Genomic DNA, 19,280 nt, shown 5'->3' on the forward strand with positions numbered 1-19,280 from the left:
TTTTATACATTTAAATTATCTTTTAATGACATAGTGTTGATCTCATTCCTTTCATCAAGCTCCAAGCATTTAGGCACTGATACTGCTAATGCTCCACATCACAGCGACTGGTGAGTATCTATGTTCATCTCTCTGTGTGGTTTTGAGTGCCTCTGTATATGGATGGTCTCCATAAACAATGAAATATGTTTGTAGTTCTGACAATAAAACCAGGGCTTCCCCAATACTAGGCAGTTTCTTAACACTTCTGTCTCCAAGCCAGTAATAAAGTTATTGGATGAGAAGTCAGATTCTGTCACTATGCTGGCACAGTGAGTACATGATGCATCTTAAAATAAAGAAGACATATTTGAGCCTGATAACTCACTGAGCAGCGGGGGTGGGTTCTGTGGATGTTGGAGTTTAAACCCCGACCTCACTTGTGTGGCATGTGCTATACCTCGGTGCCTTTCCACAATCGGTTTCATACTATTTTAAAAGAAATTCCAATGGTACTAGGTAGGTCCAAATCTCAGTGCAATAGGAACAGGACTGAGAGGCCGGGCTAAAGTCTAGGAACAAAGAGGAAGAGGAGATGAGGTTCAAACTCAGATGATGTCATTCCTAACTGACTTATATTCTACCTAAAGTAGAAAAGAGTAAACCTAGAAGGCTGGAGGAAGTGAACTGGATACCAGAATAGATAATAAACTCACCATTTAGGAGTCCTTAAGGAGTACTCTATCCAGTGAATGTATGAACCCTTATTTTTCATAGGATGCACTGATTTACCTTCAGGTACTTGTTCCTGCCAAAAGCTATGGAAAGCTTCAACATCAGTTTGGGAGGAGTCTTCATTTTGGTGGGGTTCTCAGACTGGCCTCAACTAGAAATCATCTTCTTTATTTATATTTTGATTTTCTACTCCTTCACTCTCTTTGGCAACACCGCCATCATTGCTCTCTCCAGAAAGGACCCTCAATTACACACTCCCATGTACTTCTTCCTCTCCCACCTCTCCTTCCTGGACCTCTGCTATACCACCAGCACTGTGCCCCAACTCCTGATCAACCTTCGTGGACTTGACAGGACCATCAGCTATAGAGGGTGTGTGGCTCAGCTGTTCATAGTTCTCGCTCTGGGCTCCACAGAGAGTGTGCTCCTGGTGGTGATGGCCTTTGACCGCTATGCTGCTGTGTGTCGTCCTCTGCACTACACGACCATCATGCACCCCCTTCTCTGCCAGGCATTGGCTGTTGTCTCCTGGATGGGAGGCCTCATGAACTCTCTGATCCAGACAAGCCTTATGATGACCATGCCCCTCTGTGGCCGTCGACTGAACCACTTCTTCTGTGAGATGCCCGTGTTTCTCAAGTTGGCCTGTGAAGACACAGAAGGAACAGAGGCCAAGATGTTTGTGGCCAGAGTGGTGATTGTTGCAATTCCAGCTGTGCTCATCCTGGGCTCCTATACACAGATTGCCAGGGCTGTGCTGAAGGTCAAGTCAACAGCTGGTCGCAGAAAGGCTATTGGGACCTGTGGTTCCCACCTCCTGGTAGTTTCTCTGTTTTATGGCTCAGCCACCTACACATACTTACAGCCCAAAGACAGCTATTCTGAGAGTAACGGAAAGTTTGTTGCCCTTTTTTATACTATCATCACCCCCATGCTCAACCCTCTGATTTATACCCTGAGGAACAAGGATGTGAAGGGGGCTCTGTGGAGGGTGCTAGGGAGAGGCACAGCCACAGGGTAGGAAAGAACATGTGAGCAGTAAAAAGCTTTATATTCTGTCAGTCCAGAGGGTTTCAGTGGGAGCTGGATGTCAATGCAAATACAATTAATTATGTACATTCATGTGACTGCCAAAGCATATAATATTAGAAAAACAAAAACAGTCCTGGGCTGGCAAGATGGCTCAGCAGAAAAAAGGACTTGCTGCCCAGGATCGGAATTTGATGCCTGAATTCCATATGGTGGAAAAGATAGTCAAGACCTCTTTGATCTCACCGTGTATGTGTGTGTGTGTGTGTGTGTGTGTGTGTGTGTACACAATAAACATAATATAATTAAAACAAAAGAGAACAGTCTCCAAGAGGCATCAGAACTTTAATAGCAGCCTTGTTTGGAAGTTGGAGTGGGGATCTGCTCTCTGAGTTACTCTCTGTCATCACTGCACAGCAAGGATAAATGTGAATTCAGACACAACTTTCCATAGAAGAGACGGGAGAGGTTGACTGTGAGCACCTGTGGAAATGGGCTGGGATCTTGGCAGGGAAGAGTGTACTGTGAACACTTGTGGAAACTGGATTGGTTTTTGGCAAGTCTGAATGTCATCAGATTTATAATTCTGAGTTGCAACACTCCAAGTCAGATGTGGTGTCATACAATGGACACTGTGACCCAAGGGTTCACTCTGATTTTCTATCCATTTTGTGTTTTCATTTTAAATTAATATCCATACATTGATCAAATTCACCCACAGGTCTCTCTTCCAATTTCTACCTTTTTCTCAACACTACTTTTGTCTCCCAACTTCATGCTTTTTAAAAAAATATATAATCCAGGGGGTCCATGTAGGGCCACCTGCATATGCATGGATGTGGAGCATCAGGTCTAAGTGGGGCCTCAATATCACCCCATTTTCCTGATGTATCATGACCCTATCTGGCTTCAGTCATAACTCGGGGTCTTTTGTGAAGGCCTCCTATGCTAGTGCTTACCATTCCTAGCTTGGAATAAACAAGCTTATGAAAGAGCAGAGCTGTTTCATGTAGCGTGTGAAATTCAGACAGGGGTTCATTTACCCTCTTGGAGAAAAAGGCAGAATCATTTATTACACACACTGCAACAAAGCAAGGCGAGAACGATCTCCTAGCAGAACTCTGAGTATCTATCATGCCAACTGGCAGCATTCCTCTCCTGTTAGATAGAGGTGAGATTAGGAAAATGATTATACAAATAGTAAACTAAGGAAAATTCAAAGAAATCTGTAACATATATATCCTGATGCAAAAATTTATATAGAATAAAATCTATATTTGTAAGAAAATTATTAATGGAAATTTAAAAGAAGCAAGGGAAGAGGCTACTCTTTATCGTGTGACAAGCTATGTGAAAGTTGATTTGGGGGCTCCATTTCACTGTTCTTAATCTCTGTTTTATTTGACTATCAGTCTTCCATCACTGTTGTTTACTTCCATGTATTTAAATGGTTGTTTCATGTTTACAAGTACAGGGATCTTTGTTGATAGACTTTTGTAAGTATGATAAATTTTGTGTTAACTGAATCATGTTTTATTATAATAATTTTCCACTGATTTTGCTTATGTTTGCAACTCATTTTGTCAACTATGTCATTAATCCTTTCTCAGCATTGCCAAAGTCGTTATATTCTGTTGTATTCTTTGGTTGATGCAAAAATACAATTTTCACCTCAAAAAGTATTTTGTGGATTTTCCTGGGCAGATGTGAGGAAACATCTACTCACCTAAGATAAAGCAACCATGACAAACCAAAGAAGTTATTTCACCCAACTCTACCTTAGCAAACCAGGGAATCATTTGGGGTCACTTACAGGAGTGTAGAAGGCTCAAAGGCTGCTGCATTACCAAAAAGCCCATCCCAGTATTGGTGATAGCACAGGAAACCACATTCATGGACTGGACTTTCCTGCCCACCCGCAGGTGTCTCAGCCAGTCAGACGAGTCTCTTCTCCACAGCAATTGTCTCTGCTTAAGCAAACTTGGGGAAGATTGGTGTATATCTCGTTAGTTTCAGGAACTTCTTTTTTTTTTCATTTTTATTAAGAGATTTTCTACTCACTCCACACACCACCCACAGATCCACCCTTCTCCCTCCTACCACTCCCAGCCCTCTCTGCCAAGCCACCCTGCATGCCCACATCCCCCAAATCAAGGTCTCCCATGGGGAGTCAGCAGACCTGGCACACTGAGTCTAGGCAAGTCCAAGCCCCTTCCCACTGCACCAAGACAGTGCAAGGTGTCACACAACAGAATCCAGGGAGAGATTCCGATCCCCTGACTGGGTGCTCCCCATACAGTTCTAGCCAAACAACCGTCTTCTATATCCAGAGGGCCTAGTCCAGTCCATTGGGGCTCCACAGCCACCAGTCCACAGTTCATGGGCTTCCACTAGTGTGGCCGTCATCTCTGCATCGTTCTCCCATCATGAACTCGACGTCCCTGCCTGCAGAATCTCTCCTCTCTCTCATCAATTGGATTCCTGGAGCTCAGCCTGGTGCCTGGCGGTGGATCTCTGCATATTCCTCTATCAGTCACTGGACAAAGGCTCTATGATGACAGCTAGGTTATTTGCTAGACCAGTCACCAGAGTAGACCAATCTAGGCACCCTCTGGACCACTGCCAGCAGATCAAGTGGGGTCATCCTTGCAGATTCCTGAAAGCCTCCCCAGCACCCTGCCTCTTCCTATTCCCATGATGTCTTCATCTATCATGGTATCTTCCTCCCTGCTCTCCCACTCTGTCCCTATTCCAGCTTGACCCTCCCATTTCCCTATGTTCTCATTCCCCACTCCTTGCCCTCTGCTACCCACCCCGATACCCAGTCTGCTCATGTAGATCTCATCCACTTCTCCTTTGCAGGGTCATCCATGTATCCCTCCTAAGGTCTTTCCCTGTTAGCTAGCCTCTCTGGATTTGTGGGTTTCAGTCTGGCCATCCCTTCCCTCACATCTAGTATTCACTTATGGGTGACTACATACTATGTGTGTCCTTCTGAGTCTGGGTTACCTCACTGAATATGATATTTTCTAGTTCCATCCATTTGCCTGCAAATTTCATGATATCATTGTTTTTTTACTACATATACTCCATTGTGTATATGTGCCATATTTTCTTTATTCATTCTTCAGTTGAGGGGCATCTAGGTTGTTTCCAGGTTCTTGCTATTATGAATAATGCTGATATGAATATAGTTGAGCATGTGTCCTTGTGGTAAGATTGAGAATTCCTTGTGTATATGCCCAAGAGTGGTATAACTGGGTCTTGAGGAAGACTTATTACCAATTTCCTGAGAACCCACCATACTAATTTCCAGAGTGGCTATACAACTTTGCATTGCCACCAACAGTGGAGGAGTGTTCCCCTTGTTCCACATCCTCTCCAACATAAGCTGTCTTCAGTGTTTTTGATCTTAGCCATTCTGACATAGTTATTTTGATATGCATTTTCCTGATGACTAAGGATGTTGAGCAATTCCTTAAATGTCTTTCAGCCATTTGAGATTCTTCTATTGAGAATTCTCTGTTAAGCTCTGTAGCCCATTTTTAATTTAATTGTTCAGTATTTTGAAGTCTAGCTTTTTGAGTTCTTTATATATTTTGGAGATCAGCCCTCTGTCAGATGTGGGGTTGGTGAAGATCTTTTCCCATTCTGTAATCTGTTGTCTTGTCTTATTGACCATGTCCTTTGCTCTACAAAAGCTTCTCAGTTTCAGGTGGTCCCATTTATTAATTGTCGCTCTCAGTGTCTGTGCTACTGGTGTTATATTTAATAAGTGGTCTCCTGTGCCAATGTGTTTCAGACTACTTCCTACTTTATCTTCTATCAAGTTCAATGTAACTGGATTTATCTTGAGGTCTTTGATCCACTTGGACTTGAGTTTTGTGCATGGCCACAGATATAGATCTACTTGTAATCTTCTGCATGTTGACATCCAGTTATGCTAGCACCATTTGTTGAGATGCTTTATTTTTTCTATGGTACAGTTTTGGCTTCTTTGTTGAAAATCACATGTTCATAGGTGTGTGGATTAATGTCAGGGTCTTCAATTCAATTCCATTGGTCCACGTGTCAGTTTTTATGCCAATACCAAGCTGTTTTTATTACTGTAGCTCTATAGTAGAGCTTGAAGTCAGGGATCATGATGCCTCCAGAGGTTGCTTTATTATACAGGATTCTTTTAGCTCTCCTAGGTTTTTGTTTTTCCATATAAAGTTAAATATTTTTCTTTCCAAGTCTGTGAAGAATTGTGTTGGGATTTTGATGGGGATTTCATTGAATCTGTAGATTGCTTTTGGTAAGATTGCCATTTTTACTATGTTGATTCTACCTATCCATGAGCATGGGAGATCTTTCCATTTTCTGATATCTTCTTTGATTTCTTTCTTCAGAGACTTAAAGTTCTTATTATATAGGTCTTTCACTTGCTTAGTTAGAGTTACCCCAAGGTATTTTATATTATTTGTGGCTATTGTAAATGGTGATGTTTCTCTGATTTCTTTCTCAGCCAATTTATCATTTGTATATAGGAGGGCTACTGATTTTTTTGAGTTAATCTTGTATCCTGCCACCTTACTGAAGGAGTTTATCAGCTGTAGTCGTTCCCTGGTAGAATTTTTGGGGTCACTTATGTATACTAACATATCGTCTGCAAATAATGAAAGTTTGACTTTTTCCTTTCCAATTTGTATCCCCTTGATCTCCTTTTGTTGTCTTATTGCTCTAGCTAGAACTTCAAGTACTATGTTGAATAAGTATGGGGAGAGTGGACAGCTTTGTCTTGTTCCTGATTTTAGTGGAATTGCTTTGAGTTTTTCTCCATTTAATTTGATGTTGGCTGTCAGCTTGCTGTAAATTGCCTTTATTATGTTTAGGTATGTTTCTTGTATTCCTGATCTCTCTAGAACCTTTATCATGAAGGGGTGTTGGATTTTGTCAAAGGCTTTTTCAGCATCCAATGAGATGATCATGTGGTTTTTTTTCTTTGTTTGTTTATATGATGTATTACATTGACAGATTTTCGTATGTTGAACCATCTTTGCATCCTTGGGATGAAGCCTACTTGGTCATGGTGCACATTTTTTTTGATGTGTTTCCTGGATTCTGTTAGTCAGTATTTTATTGAGTATTTTTGCATCAATGTTCATGAGGGAGATTGGTCTATAATTCTCTTTCTTTGTTACATCTTTGTGTGGTTTGGGTATCAGGGTAACTGTAGCCTCATAAAAAGATTTGGTAATGTTCCTTCCATTTCTAGTGTGTGGAACAATTTGAAGAGTATTGGTATTAGCTCTTCTTTGAAAATCTGTTAGAATTCTGCACTGAAACCATCTGGTCCTGGGCTTTTTTTTTTTTGGTTGGGAGACTTTTAATGACCATTTCTATTTCCTTAGGGGTTATTGGTCTATTTAAATAGTTTATCTGGTCTTGATTTAACTTTGGTATGGGGTACCTATCCAGGAAATCGTCCATTTCTTTCAGATTTTCCAATTTTGTGGAGTACAGATTTTTGAAGTATGATCTGATGATTCTCTGGATTTCCTCATTGTCTGTTGTTATGTCTCCCTTTCCATTCTGATTTTGTTAATTTAGATGCTGTTTCTCTCTGCTTTTTGGTTAATTTGGATAAGGGCTTGTCTATCTTGTTGATTTTCTCACAGAACCAACTCTTTGTTTCAATGATTCTTTGTATTGTTCTCTTTGTTTCTATTTTATTGATTTCAGCCCTCAATTTGATTATTTCCTGGCATCTATTTCTCCTGGGTGAAGTTTACTTCTTCTTGTTCTAGAGCTTTCAGTTGTGCTGTTAAGTCAATAGTGTGAGATTTCTCCAGCTTCTTTATGTGGGCATTTAGAGCTATGAATTTTCCTCTTAGCACTACTTTCATGGTGTGCCATAAGTTTGGGTATGTTGTACATTCCTTTTCATTGAATTCTAGGAAATCTTTAATTTCTTTCTTTCTTTCTTCCTTGATCCATTGGTGATTCAATTGGGCATTATTCAGTTTCCATGAGATTGTAGGCTTTCTGTAATTTTTGTTGTTTTTGAAATCTAACTTTAAGCCATGGTGGTCTGATAAGACACAGGAGGTTATTTCAGTTTTTTTTTTTATATCTGTTGAGATTTGCTTTATGACCAAGCATGTGGTTGATTTTGGAGAAGGTTCCATGGGGTGCTAAAAAGAAGGTGTATTCTTTTGTGTTAGAGTGGAATATTCTGTAAATATCTATTAAGTCTATTTGAGTCATAATGTTTGTTAGTTCCCTTATTTCTCTGTTAAGTTTCTGTCTGGCAGACCTGTCCATTGGTGAGAGTGGGGTGTTGAAGTCTCCCACTACTAGTGTATGGGGTTTGGTGTGTGATTTAAGCTTTAGTAATGTTTCTTGTACAAATGTAGGTTTCCTTGTATTTGGGGCATAAATATTCAGAATTGAGACTACATCTTGTTGGATTTTTCCTGTGATAAACATGTAATGTCCTTCCCAATCTCTTTTGATTGATTTTAGTTTGAAGTCTATTTTATTAGATATTAGGATAGCTATACCAGCTTGCTTCTTAAATCCATTTGATTGGAAAGTCTTTTCCCAGCCTTTTATTCTGAGGTAGTGTCTGTCTTTGAAGTTGAGGTGTGTTTCCTGTTTGCAGCAAATGGATGGATCTTGTTTTCATATCCATTCTGTTAGCCTGTGTCTTTTTATAGGTGAGTTGAGACCATTGATATTGATGGATATTAATGACCAGTTATTTTTAATTCTTGTTTGTTTTTTTTTTTTTTTTTTTTTTTTGTGGTAGTGTTGTATGTTTCCCTTCTTTGGTATTTGTTGGTATGGGACTATCTATTGCCTGTGGTTTCATGGATGTATCTAACTTCCTTAGGTTGGATTTTTCCTTCAAGTGCTTTCTGTAGGGCTGGATTTGTGGAGAGATATTGTTTAAATCTGGTTTTATCGTGGAATATTTTGTTTACTCCGTCTACGCTGATTTAGAGTTTTGCTGGGTATAGTAGTCTGGGTTGGCATCCATGGTTTCTTAGTGTCTGCATAATGTCTGTCCATGACCTTCTAGCTTTTAGAGTCTCCACTGAGAAATCAGGTGTTATTCTTATGGGTCTGCCTTTATATGTTACTTGTCCTTTTTCCTTTGCAGCTCTTAATATTTTTTCTTTATTCTGTATGTTTAGTGGTTTGATTATTATGTGGCGAGGGGACTTTTTTTTTTTTTTTTTTGATCCAGTCTATTTGGTGTTCTGTAACCTTCTTGTATCTTTATAGGCATTTCCTTCTTTGGGTTGGGAAAGTTTTCTTCTATGATTTTGTTGAATATATTTTCTGTGCCTTTGAGTTGGTATTCTTCTCCTTCTTCTATCCCTATTATTCTTAGTTTGGTCTTTTCATGGTGTCCCAAATTTCCTGGACATTTTGGGTCATGACTTTGTTGGCTTTAGTGTTTTCTTTGACTGATAAATCTATTTCCTCTCCTGTATCTTCAATGCCAGAGATCCACTCTTCCATCTCTTGCATTCTGTTGCTATACTTGCATATGTAGTTCCTGTTCATTTACTCAGATTTTCCACTTCCAGCATTACCTCAGTTTGTGTCTTCTTTATTGTCTCCTTTTCCCTCACTTGTTTAATTGCTTTCTCTTGGCTTTCAAGAGATTTACTGATCTCTTCCCATTTTTTGTTTGACGTTTCCTTGATTTCTTTAAGGGAATTTTTGATTTCTTCTTTTAAGATCGCTAATATCTTCTTAAAGTCATTTTTATGGTACATATCTTCTGTTTCTTCTGTGTTAGGATGTTCAGGTCTTGCTGATGTAGTTTCTGATGGAGACATATTAGTTTTTATGTTGTTGACTCTATTTTTGCACTGGTGTCTACCCATCTCTTTCTCCACTTGGTGCAAGCAGTATCTGTGTCTCAGGGAGCCTCTCTTGGTCTGATTGATACTCTTGATTCAGTGAGAGCTCTTGGTCTAGTTGGTGCTGATGGACTCTTTGTCTCAGAGAGCAGCTCTTAGTCCAATTGGTGCTAGTGGACCCTGTCTCAGGGAGTAGCTGCAGTCTTAGTGTGGTAGATGGTGGTAGTCTGACTTGTCTGCAGGAGGTCTTCCTGACACCTCTCCTGAAACTGGGACTCAGTCCAGTCGGGTGCTAGTGGGCTCTATCAGTCCAGGTGGGTGCTGGCTTGCTCTGTCTCAGAGAACAGTTGCAGTCTCGGTCAGGAACTTCTTAAGACTTGTGCGTTTTGTTTGCTTTCTAAGCCTTAAGGAACCTCCTTCTTCCTTCAAAGAGGGAAAGTTTCAATGCAGAGGAAAGACCTACAAAAATAACTTCTTTTGATATTTAGATTCTTTCTGCACCCTCTTTTCCAACAGGCCCTGAATCTTGAAGCAAATGATATGGATGTTTGATAGTTTTTCTCCATCTAAAGCAGCCCAGCATTGGGCTGTGTGTCAAATTTTCACCTTTGCATATTGGGACACTATGCCAGAGCAACAATCACTTTCTGTGTTTGGAAGGTAATTTGATGGTTGCTTTATGTTCATTTAAGAAAATAATAGCAGAAACACTGGAACTTCTGACCTCCTCCTTCTGGCTTATAGTACCATTTGAGGTCCCTGCAAAGGAATGGACCTCAAATTCAACTGAAAGTGAATTGCCCATAACATTTGTGCCACCATTGCAGTAGTGGACACAGCCTGCCTGGCATATTGGTAATGGAGCACATGGGGTCCTTTGCTGAGTGAAACTGGTAGGGACAATTGTCCTCCAGAAGCCAGTGTGATGCCTCTAGCACCACAAAGGCAACTGAAAGGGAGAGAGCCACCAGTCTAGTCCTAGCTTTATTTTCCTTGTCTGAGAGCTAAAGCCTGTGATACCTTCAACAATAAAGACATACCATGTTTAGCATCCACCAACACATCAACAATAATGTCATGTCTAAGGGGCCTCAAGGACCTTCCCTGGCCAACAACTCAAGAGAAGTAGTCCTTTCATCTTATTGGAATTTTTAGCAACAACCTTAACTGTCTTTTCTCACTCATGTGTGGTGTTTTGGCTAGCTCTTTAAGTAATATTGCATAGTTCTGTACGATGGTTTTACAAATCAGTGAGATGCTCAAGAGTTTAACAATATGTAATGAAGCCTTTTTACAGAGAGTGGGCAGGGTCTCTGAAAGCCTACTATTATCCATTTAAATAAGTGCCAGTTGTGTTGAGCATCTAGTGGACATTTAAAGAGAAATGTTAACAAAGTCAGAATAGTACAATGGATTTTACCACTTCTGCTGATCATTTAATCATTGGGGACAGCAGCATGGACAGAAGACACCACCCCTCAACCATCCTCATCCTGGGGTACCTTGATGACACAAGGCCACTGTGCATTGCACTTCCCATGGTGGCCTTTGCATGGCTAGCTTGTGATGCTAAGGCTGGCTCAGCTCTGTGGGCTGCATTCTGACCTGGTATGTCTACTTCTAGAGCTGGACACTAAGATCTGACAGGCTACAGGCCAACACTGTGGCCCTTGGCTTCCATTGGCTGCTAAAAGGACCCTAGGCTGAGCAAACAATTTGTGACCTTTATTTCCTATGTCCCACATGCTCTGGAGATATCTGTCTACCTTAAGACAGGCTTAGTATTTTCTCCTGTGAGCTATTGGTAGGCTTTACATTTTTCCAGAAGCTCCTAGCAGAGCATTGGGCTGTCTGTCAACTTTTCACCTAGGCATTCCAGTTGACATACAGTGATAAAAAATCAGTATCTGTAATTTTTAGCTTTGCTGAGGATAAAACCAGGGCATAAAATAAAAACTACTAATTGAAGTAGATTTGTGTGAGAGCAATACAAAACATCAGATTTTAGTTGGACAAAAAAAAAATCTACATTCATGAGAATGAACTTCAGATGGAAATTCCATGGATGATGGTAAAACTTGGTTGGGTTATGTGAGACATAGAATATGGTCTGATGAAAAGGCTAATTAGATTTGGGACAAAGTAGGCAAATTACAAGAAATATGCAAACACAGTATTGCACAAGCCATATTAAAAGATGTGTTTTGAGGACCTGAGCAGGTCACTAGGGGTTGGGCATTGTATGAGGGATAGAAAGAGCTGGGGACAGCAGACAGTTCCTGGAGAAGCAGTTAATTAATTGTAATTGGCTCAGGGGTCCCCAGTGATCTCCAAGGCCACACTTGAATAAACAGTCCTGTTTCCATTTCTATTAATGGGGCTCAGGCAGTGTCCCAAGGGTGGGGATGGTACAGTCTGCCTTAAGGTCAGGTTGGATGATATACTGACTCCTGTCCAGGCCAGCTGGTTATGGTGAGGGAGCCAGAGCACAGTACATGATATTCCCCCACTTTGTTATGGGCCTCAGCAGGTGATCCTGCTGGGGGAGGTGGCCTCAGGTAAGTATGATTTCTCCAGGACCAGAGCTGTGATCCAGCCTGCCATATCACAGATACAGTTGGGACCAAAGAGAAAGAGGTCTTTCTCAAACACTTCTAGATGACATTGATGTGGAATGGGTTTCATATTATCTAGAAGTCAGCAGGATTGAGGGAAGTAGACACAATCCCCCCCCAAAAAACTGTTTTGAGTACAGACTAGGTGGAATACTCTGGATTCACAGTCCTTCTACAACTCCATTTCTTTGATGTCTAGGATCTAAGATGCAATCCAAACTGTAGAAAACAGAACCAGGAGACAGATCACAACCATGGTCAGAGCTGTGAAAATAAATGAAGAACAGTTTACTTGAGTGTCTGAGAATGGAAGAGGATTCTCATTTGGAGGCGGTGTTCCCTGTGGGGAGTCGGGAGTTTAAAATGTCAGTTTTTCATTCAGACTTTGAATTTTAGTTAAGCTGACTAGACTCCTTTTATTTTCTGGTCTTATACTACACAATGCTAGTGTGCTATTATTAAAAATTTCATCAAGGAGTCTTGAAGATCACCCCAAATGCTATGGGATAGAGTGAATGAGGTGTGATTTCTCTAGAAGGTATTGCCAAGAGAGATTGACTGAGTCAGAGAAAGTACAGACTGATGCAGAATGAGTCCAAGGACGATTTAGTGCCTACTCAGCTTTGGTTGAGAGTTCAGTTCTCAAGAGGCTAAGGAGAAGGTTACATATGCAAGCATAACACGGGGAAATTGGGTTAGATTTAATGTATTTTTATACATTTAAATTATCTTTTAATGACATAGTGTTGATCTCATTCCTTTCACAAGCTCCAAGCATTTAGGCACTGATACTGTTGATGCTCCACATCACAGCGACTGGTGAGTATCTATGTTCATCTCTCTCTGTGGTTTTGAGTGCCTCTGTATATGGATGGTCTCCATAAACAATGAAATATGTTTGTAATTCTGACAATAAAACCAGGGCTTCCCCAATACTAGGCAGTTTCTTAACACTTCTGTCTCCAAGCCAGTAATAAAGTTATTGGATGAGAAGTCAGATTCTGTCACTATGCTGGCACAGTGAGTACATGATGCATCTTAAAATAAAGAAGACATATTTGAGCCTGATAACTCACTGAGCAGCGGGGGTGGGTTCTGTGGATGTTGGAGTTTAAACCCCGACCTCACTTGTGTGGCATGTGCTATACCTCGGTGCCTTTCCACAATCGGTTTCATACTATTTTAAAAGAAATTCCAATGGTACTAGGTAGGTCCAAATCTCAGTGCAATAGGAACAGGATCAAGAGGCCAGGCTAAAGTCTAGGAACAAAGAGGAAGAGGAGATGAGGTTCAAACACAGATGATGTCATTCCTAATCCAGATATATTCTACCTAAAGTAGAAAAGAGTAAACCTAGAAGGCTGGAGGAAGTGAACTGAATACCAGAATAGATAATAAACTCACCATTTAGGAGTCCTTAAGGAGTACTCTATCCAGTGAATGTATGAACCCTTATTTTTCATAGGATGCACTGATTTACCTTTAGGTACTTGTTCCTGCCCAAAGCTATGGAAAGCTTCAACACCAGTTTGGGAGGAGGCTTCATTTTGGTGGGGTTCTCAGACTGGCCTCAACTAGAAATCATCTTCTTTATTTACATTTTGATTTTCTACTCCTTCACTCTCTTTGGCAACACCGCCATCATCACTCTCTCCAGAAAGGACCCTCAATTACACACTCCCATGTACTTCTTCCTCTCCCACCTCTCCTTCCTGGACCTCTGCTTCACCACCAGCACCGTGCCCCAGCTCCTGATCAACCTTCGTGGACTTGACAGGACCATCAGCTATGGAGGATGTGTGGCCCAGCTGCTCATATCTCTTGCTCTGGGCTCCACAGAGAGTTTGCTCCTGGTGGTGATGGCCTTTGACCGCTATGCTGCTGTGTGTCGTCCCCTGCACTACACGACCATCATGCACCCCCTTCTCTGCCAGGCATTGGCTGTTGTCTCCTGGGTGGGAGGCCTCATGAACTCTCTGATCCAGACAAGCCTCATGATGACCATGCCCCTCTGTGGCCGTCGACTGAACCACTTCTTCTGTGAGATGCCTGTGTTCCTCAAGTTGGCCTGTGAAGACACTGAAGGGACAGAGGCCAAGATGTTTGTGGCCAGAGTGGTGATTGTTGCAATTCCAGCTGTGCTCATCCTGGGCTCCTATGCACAGATTTCCAGGGCAGTGCTGAAGGTCAAGTCAACAGCTGGGCGCAGAAAGGCTATTGGGACCTGTGGTTCCCACCTCCTGGTAGTTTCTCTGTTTTATGGCTCAGCCACCTACACATACTTACAGCCCAAAGACAGCTATTCTGAGAGCAAGGGGAAGTTTGTTGCCCTTTTTTATACTATCATTACCCCCATGCTCAACCCTCTGATTTATACCCTGAGGAACAAGGATGTGAAGGGGGCTCTGTGGAGGGTGCTAGGGAGAGGCACAGCCACAGGGTAGGAAAGAACAGGTGAGCAGTAAAAAGCTTTATATTCTGTCAGTCCAGAGGGTTTCAGTGGGAGAGGGGAGTTAGATGTCAATGCAAGTACAATTAATATGTACATTCATGTGACTGTCAAAGCATATAAAATTAGAAAAACAAAAACAAAAACAGTTCTGGGCTGGCAAGATGGCTCAGCAGGTAAAGGCACTTGCTGCCCAGGATCTGAGTTTGATGCCTGAATTCTACATAGTTCAAGACCTCTAATCTCTCTCTCTCTCTGTCTCTGTCTCTCTCTCTCTCTCTCTCTCTCTCTCTCCATCTCTCTATCTCTCTTCTCTCTCTATCTCTATCTCTGTTTGTGTGTATGTGTGTATACAATAAAGAAAAAAATTAAAAATTAAAACAGTCCCCAGGAGGCATCAGAACTTTAATAGCAGCCTTGTTTGGAAGTTGGAGTGGGGATCTGCTCTCTGAGTTACTCTCTGTCATCACTGATCAGCAAGGATAAGTGTGAATTCAGACACAACTTTCCATAGAAGGAGACTGGGAGAGGTTGACTGTGAGCACCTGTGGAAATGGGCTGGGATCTTGGCAGGAAGGAGTGTACTGTGAACACTTGTGAGAACTGGATTGGTTCTTGGCAAGTCTGAATGTCATCGGATTTATAATTCTGAGTTGCAAAACTCAAAGTCAGATGTGGTGTCATACAGTGGACACTGTGACCCAAGGGTTCACTCTGATTTTCTATCTATTTTGTATTTTCATTTTAATTTAATATCCATACATTCATATACTGTGTTTTGATCAAATCCACCCACAGGTCTTCCTTCCAATTTCTCCCTTTCCCTCAACACCACTTTTGTCTCCCAACTTCATGCTTTTTAAAAAAATATATAATCCAGGGGGTCCATGTAGGGCCACCTGCATATGCATGGATGTGGAGCCATCAGATCTAAGTGGGGCCTCAATATCACCCCATTTTCCTGATGTATCATGACCCTATCTGGCTTCAGTCATAACTCGGGGTCTTTTGTGAAGGCCTCTTATGCAGTGCCTAACATTCCTAGCTTGGAATAAACAAGCTGATGATGAGCAGACTGTTTCATGTAGCATGTGAAATTCAGACAGGGGTTCATTTACCCTCTTGGAGAAAAAGGCAGAATCATTTATTACATGCACTGCAACAAAGCAAGGCAAGAAAGATCTCCTAGCAGAACCTTGAGTATCTATCATGCCAAGTGGCAGCATTCCTCTCCTGTTAGATAGAGGTGAGGATAGGGGAAATGATTATACAAACAATAAACTAAGGAAAATTCAAAGAAATCTAAACTTATATATGTCCTGATGCAAAAATTTATATAGAATAAAATCTATATTTGTAAGAAAGTTATTAATGAAAATTTAAAAGAAGCAAGGGAAGAGGCTACTCTTTATTGTGTGACCAGTTATGTGAAAGTTGATTTGGGGCTCCATTTCACTTCTCTTCATCTCTGTTTTATTTGACTATCAGTCTTCCATCACTGTTGTTTACTTCCGGTTAAATGGTGGTTTCGTGTTTACAAGTGCAGGATCTTTGTTAATGGACTTTTGTAAGTATGATAAATTTTGTGTTAACTGAATCATGTTTTATTATAATAATTTTCCACTGATTTTTCTTATGTTTGCAACTCATTTTGCCAACTATGTCATTAATCTCTATTTGCAAAGTGTTATATTTTTTGTATTCTTTGGTTGATGCAAAATACAATTTCACTCAAAAGTATTTTGTGGATTGTCCTGGGCAGATGTGAGGAAACATCTACTCACCTAAGATAGAGCAACCATAACAAACCAAAGAAGTTATTTCATTCAACTCTACCTTAGCAAACCAGGGAATTCATTTGGGGTCACTTACAGGAGTGTGGAAGGCTCAAAGGCAGCTGCATTACCAAAAAGCCCATCCCAGTATTGGTGATGGCACAGGAAACCACATTCCTGGACTTCCCTGCCTAACTTGCAGGTGTCTCAGCCAGTCAGACAGAGTCTCTTCTCCATAGCAATTGTCTCTGCTTATGTAAACTTGGGGAGATTGGTGTAAATCTTGTCCATCTCCGGAACTTCTTGAGACTTGTTCGTTTTGTTTACTTTCTAAGCCTTAAGGAACCTCCTACCATTGAAGAGGGAAAGTTTCAATGCAGAGTAAAGACCTACAATAATAACTTCTTTTGGTACTTAGATTCTCTCTGCACCCTCTTCTCCAACAGGCCCTGAATCTTGAAGCAGGTGATATGGATGTTTGATAGTTTTTCTCCATCTACACCTTAGTATTGGCCTACTATGCCAGAGTGACAGTCACTTCATCTCAGAAGCATGGGCAGTTGTGAATCTGCTTTGTACTTCTTGTTGTTAAAGAGAAGTCTCCCTCCATGAACAACTGAGGTTAATAGTAGTAATGATATATAAGTACACACCACACACACACACAAACAAACACCACTAATGTGTAGAAGGTAATTTGGGAGTTGCTTTATGTTCATTTAAGAAAATAACAACAGAAACACTGGAATCTCTGACCTCCTCCTTCTGGCTTATAGTACCATTTGAGGTCCCTGCAGAGGAATGGACCTCAAATTCAACTGAAAAGCAATTCACCCTTAACATTTGTGATAGAACTGCACCAGTCAACACAGCCTGCCTGGCATATTGGTAATGGAGCACATGGGGTCCTTTGCTGAGTGGTGCTTGTGGTGACAATTGTCCTCCAGAAGCCAGTGTGGTGCCTCTAGCACTACAAAAGGCAAATGAAAGGGAGAGAACTACCAGTCTAGTCCTAGCTTTATTTTCCTTGTCTGAGAGCTAAAGCCTGTGATGTCTTCAATCACAATAAAAACATACCATGTTGACCTAGCATCCACCAACACCATCAACAATAATGTCATAGTCTAAGGGGCCTCAAGGACCTTCCCTGGCCAACAACTCAAGAGAAGTAGTCCTTTCATCTTATTGGAATTTTTACCCAACAACCTTAACTGTCTTTTCTCACTCATGTGTGATGTTTTTGTCTAGCTCTTTAAGTGATATCTGTATATTTTTTACAGATGGTTTTACAAATCAGTGAGATGCTCAAGAGTTTAACAATATGTAATGAAGCCTTTTTACATTGAGTGGGCAGGGTCTCTGAAAGCCTACTATCATCCATTTTAAATAAGTGCCAGTTGGCGTTGAGCATCTAGTGGACATTTAAAGAGAAATGTTAGCAAAGTGCAGTATAGTACAAATGGATTTTATCACTTCTGCTGATCATTTAATCATTGGGGACAGCAGCATGGACAGAAGACACCACCCTCTCAACCATCCTCATCCTGGGGTACCTTGATGACACAAGGCCACTGTGCATTGCACTTCCCATGGTGATCTTTGCATGGCTAGCTTGTGATGTTCAGACTGGCTCAGCTCTGTGGGCTGCATTCTGACCTGGTATGTCTACTTCTAGAGCTGGACACTAAGATCTGACAGGCCACAGGCCAACACTGTGGTCCTTGGCTTTCATTGGCTGCTAAAAGTACCCTAGACTGAGCAAACAATTTGTGACCTTTATTTCCTATGTCCCACATGCTCTGGAGATATCTGTCCCCCTTAAGACAGGCTTAGTATTTTCTCCTGTGAGCTATTGGTCGGCTTTACATTTTTCCAGAAGCTCCTAGCACAGCATCGGGCTTGCTGTCAACTTTTCACCTAGGCATTCCAGTTGACATACAGTGATAAAAAAACTTTAATTTTTTAGCTTTGTTGAGGATAAAACCAGGGCATAAAATAAGAACTAGTAATTGAAGCAGATTTGTGTGAAAGCAAGACAAAACATCAGATTTTAATTGGACAAATAATCTACATTCATGAGAATGAACTTAAGATGGAAATTCCATAGATGGTAAAACTTGGTTGGGTTATGTGAGACATGGGATATGATCTGATGAAAAGGCTAATTTAATTTGGGTCAAAGTAGGGAAAGTACGAGAAATACACTAACATGGTTTTGCACAAGCCATATTAAAAGATGTGTTTTGAGGACCTGAATGGGTCACTTTAGATTGGGCAGTGTATGAGGGATAGAAACAGCTGAGGATAGCAAATAGATCCTGCAGAACCAGTCAATTAATTGTAATTGGCTCAGGGCCCCCCAGAGATCTCCAAGGCCACACTTGAATAAACAATCCTATTTCCATTTCTAGTAAGGGTCCCAGTCATGTCCCAAGGGTGGAATGTGTACAGTCTGCCTTAAGGTCAGGTTGGATGATATACTGGCTCCTGTCCATGGCAAGCTGGTTATGGTGAGGGAGCCAGAGAATAGTACAGATTGTTTCTTCCTCCTCCCTTAGTTATGGGTCTCAGCAGGTGATCCTGCTGGGGGTGGTGGCCTCAGGTAAGTATGATTTCTCCAGGACCAGAGCTGTGATCCAGCCTGCCATATCACAGATACAGTTGGGACCAAAGAGAAAGAGGTCTTTCTCAAACACTTCTAGATAACATTGATGTGGAATGGGTTTCATATTATCTAGAAGCCAGTGGGACTGAGGGAAGTAAAGACAACCACCCCTCCCCAGGACTGTGGTGAGTACAGACTTGGTGGGATTCTCTGGATTCATAGTCCTTCTATAAA

At 41.3% G+C, this 19,280-nt stretch overlaps 2 protein-coding genes across 2 annotated transcripts; both read left to right on the forward strand.

Moving 5' to 3' along the window:
* The first annotated feature begins 799 nt into the window (after positions 1-799).
* Positions 800-1,799, forward strand: LOC114681502 (olfactory receptor 10-like). The gene has a single exon (XM_028855017.2). It carries the CDS (start codon positions 800-802, stop codon positions 1,733-1,735), a length of 936 nt encoding a protein of 311 aa, XP_028710850.1. The 3' UTR covers positions 1,736-1,799.
* An 11,924-nt stretch (positions 1,800-13,723) lies between these two features.
* LOC114681501 (olfactory receptor 10-like) lies at positions 13,724-14,842 on the forward strand. Its single transcript, XM_028855015.2, has one exon. It carries the CDS (start codon positions 13,726-13,728, stop codon positions 14,659-14,661), a length of 936 nt encoding a protein of 311 aa, XP_028710848.1. The 5' UTR covers positions 13,724-13,725; the 3' UTR covers positions 14,662-14,842.
* Positions 14,843-19,280: the final 4,438 nt, after the last annotated feature.

This window comes from Peromyscus leucopus, chromosome 8b (assembly GCF_004664715.2).
Source record: "Peromyscus leucopus breed LL Stock chromosome 8b, UCI_PerLeu_2.1, whole genome shotgun sequence".
Lineage (NCBI taxonomy): Eukaryota > Metazoa > Chordata > Mammalia > Rodentia > Cricetidae > Peromyscus > Peromyscus leucopus.